Source organism: Populus trichocarpa, chromosome 2 (genome assembly GCF_000002775.5).
Source record: "Populus trichocarpa isolate Nisqually-1 chromosome 2, P.trichocarpa_v4.1, whole genome shotgun sequence".
In the NCBI taxonomy this organism is placed as follows: domain Eukaryota; kingdom Viridiplantae; phylum Streptophyta; class Magnoliopsida; order Malpighiales; family Salicaceae; genus Populus; species Populus trichocarpa.
Window position 1 is genome coordinate 16,959,528 of NC_037286.2, and position 2,622 is coordinate 16,962,149.

The 2,622-nt window shown below is 38.3% G+C and overlaps 1 protein-coding gene across 2 annotated transcripts; it reads right to left on the reverse strand.

Annotated features, from left to right (window-relative positions):
* Positions 1-776: 776 nt before the first annotated feature.
* LOC7487783 (uncharacterized) lies at positions 777-2,622 on the reverse strand. 2 transcript variants are annotated; one of them, XR_008058456.1, is made up of 3 exons: positions 1,881-2,622; positions 1,409-1,798; positions 777-1,291 (listed from the first exon to the last, which is right to left on the reverse strand). XR_008058456.1 is itself a non-coding variant. In XM_002301442.3 (2 exons), the coding sequence occupies exons 1-2, from the start codon at positions 2,563-2,565 to the stop codon at positions 1,692-1,694; spliced, it is 792 nt and encodes a 263-aa protein (XP_002301478.2). In that variant the 5' UTR covers positions 2,566-2,622; the 3' UTR covers positions 1,362-1,691. The 2 variants fall into 2 exon arrangements, 1 of the variants encoding a protein (XP_002301478.2); XM_002301442.3 differs by lacking the exon at positions 777-1,291 and having other exon boundaries at positions 1,362-1,798.

Sequence of the window (2,622 nt, forward strand, 5' to 3'; positions counted from 1 at the left end):
AAGAAATTGGCAAGAAGTTTTTAATTGTGCATATTCATCGCTACGTAATGTGATAGAACGTTCTTTTAGAGTATGGAAACAAAGGTGGAGGATTTAACAAAACATGCATACTTATCCGTACAAAACGCAAGTTGAAATTTTAGCGGCATCAATGTCACTACATCAACAACATTAGAAGAGATCGCATGATGACGTAACATTTGCAAAATTTGATTGCAATCCTAATTTTATTCCTGATAAGGTTTTACCTAATGTTGTTGCATGCTTAGGAAGCCATGAAAATTGTAGTCCTTCTATGATGGATTTTGTACGTGATGGAATTGTAGATAGTTTAATGGAACAATAAAAAATATTTTATATAAAATATTAGTTATTTCATGATGTAATAGCAATAATTAAATCTACAATATTTCAATTTAAAACCATCAATATTAATATATGTATTTTTTAGTTATTTTATAACCTCAATTTGAAAAGCTTGCATGTTTAGAATTATGGTAGCGGTGACAGTTTAAAGTGATTTTCGCTTAGAAATGCATCAAAATAATATTTTTTTTATTTTTTTTAATTATTTTTAACATTAGCATATGAAAACGATCTGAAAACATAAAAAAACAATTATTTTTAGGTAAAAAAGGAATATAAAAATTTTAAAATTTTTTGAAACGCAGTGCAAACAGTTACCAAACACATTAAACTACTTTTTGTTCAATCTCAATTTCAACCACAATTTTAACCAAACATATATAAAATCAAACCAATCTTAACTAAATTAATTTAAAAAAAACCAATTTTTTTTAATCCACGATTACAAAAGCTACAGCAATACAAAACTCACTGAGTCACTTTTTTTTGGTTAAAGACTGTAATTGTGATTCTGAGAGTCCCACCACAATCACAACGTAACAACGGTCAAGTAGGAGCTCTCCTGGAACTCGGAGGCTAAATTGTTCAGCATCAGTAATTCACAATATTTTTTAATTTCTCTTGGCAACATTCTGGTTGAAAGGTTTCCGATACACAAGCATGACTTCTGTTGCAGGGAATGACTTCTGTTCATAAATAAAGGATGAGAAGCCGCTTTGAAGTCTTTGAGTTTCCTGCTCGTAATGGCATTTTATGAAATAAAAAAATCCAAGTAGAAACTACTCGAAGGCAGCAACACCAGGTTGGTTGTTCCAAAAAAAGTGCATTTGAGTAGACTGTTTGTGACTTGGGAATTTCAGCAAATAAGGCCTGGAATAATCTGGCTCATGTAATACCTCCTGTATCTTTCAGTTCTTTCCTTGATCTAGTTCAGATAATTATAGCTTAGCAATGAATGCATTTAGATTTTAGGCAACAAACGTTCTTGTAAAAAGGAAACACAAAACAATTGAATAAGGTATGGATTAACAAGAATTCTTACAAGAATGGTTTGAATGCAATGCCACATCCAAGAAATAAGCAAATGCACTACTTGGACATGTCGCTGACATATAAACCAGCAAGTTTGTGGATTGATCATCACAGAGCAGGTGCATGAAGGCAACAGAATAAGGAGAAAATCCAACCTCAGCAGCAGAAATGAGACTCTAAAACATGTCACAAAATTGAGGAGGAATTGAAAGCAGAGGGCTGCAAGACATAAATGTATCTTCTCAAGTAAAAGAAGGTCGCTTCCTCCTCCTATTTACCAACAACCGGGAGAGTTATCTCACAGGATCAACCATTCTACTACAATCATGCTTCTTGCGACGACATCTGTGATGGGTTTTTGAATCAAATGTGTTCTCTCCAACCATTTCCATCTTAGAATCTGCATCGGGAGGAGCAAGGAAAGGTTCAATTACAGTCTCTTAACAAAAGAAAGGTGAGTAAAAAAAGCTGTGAGCGTGTACCTTGAAAGTGGTGTCCCCAAAACAACAACCTGGCATCATCCTCTTCCTCATCAACCTCATCTCCGTAACCAACCTCAGCATCCCCTCTATACCCAGGCTCACTCCCATATCCAGACTCACTATCCAAATTCCCAATAACATTACCCACTCCCAACAAATTCTCTTTCTCCTCCCTTCCTTTTACCGAATTCTTTGCTTGACTGACATCCGACGCCCAATTCGCGTCCCCATTCACAAACAGCTCCCCACTCGAGTCCGTCCCCACCGCCACATGGAAATCCGAGCAAGTCGCATGAGCCGCAGACGCCGCGCCAACCGAGCAGCACCGCCGGGTCCCACTTCTATCGGAGCTCCGGCCGGACACAGAACGGGATCCTCTCCGCCGCCTCTTGCGCTGGATAAGGCGTAAGGTGCCTCGCTTGTAGGGTCTGCTGGTAACAGCGGGGATGGGTTTATTGTTGGTGTTGTTATGGTCATCTTCAAGGAGAGTGAGCTTGGAAAGGTCGATGGAATCGACGTTGGAAGGGAAAGAAGTGGAGCGATCAGAAAGGCAAGGGCGTTTAGTGAGAGTGGGGGAAGAGGCGTGGGGTTTATAGCTGGTGGTGGGATCGGAATCGAGAAAAGGTCTCCATGAATGGAGCTGGAGAGTGCATGAGTCTAAGGACTGCCGAGAATTGTGAGACATTGTTATTTATTTATTTTTATTTTTTTTTGGGAATTTATGAGGGTTTGATTTGAGGTA

Excerpts from the sequence above, each read along its gene's own strand:
- LOC7487783 (XM_002301442.3), bottom strand. The coding sequence starts at position 2,565 with ATGTCTCACAATTCTCGGCAGTCCTTAGACTCATGCACTCTCCAGCTC. Across the intron at positions 1,799-1,880 it reads TTGGGGACACCACTTTCAAG|ATTCTAAGATGGAAATGGTT; the intron begins GTACACGCTCAC and ends CTCCCGATGCAG.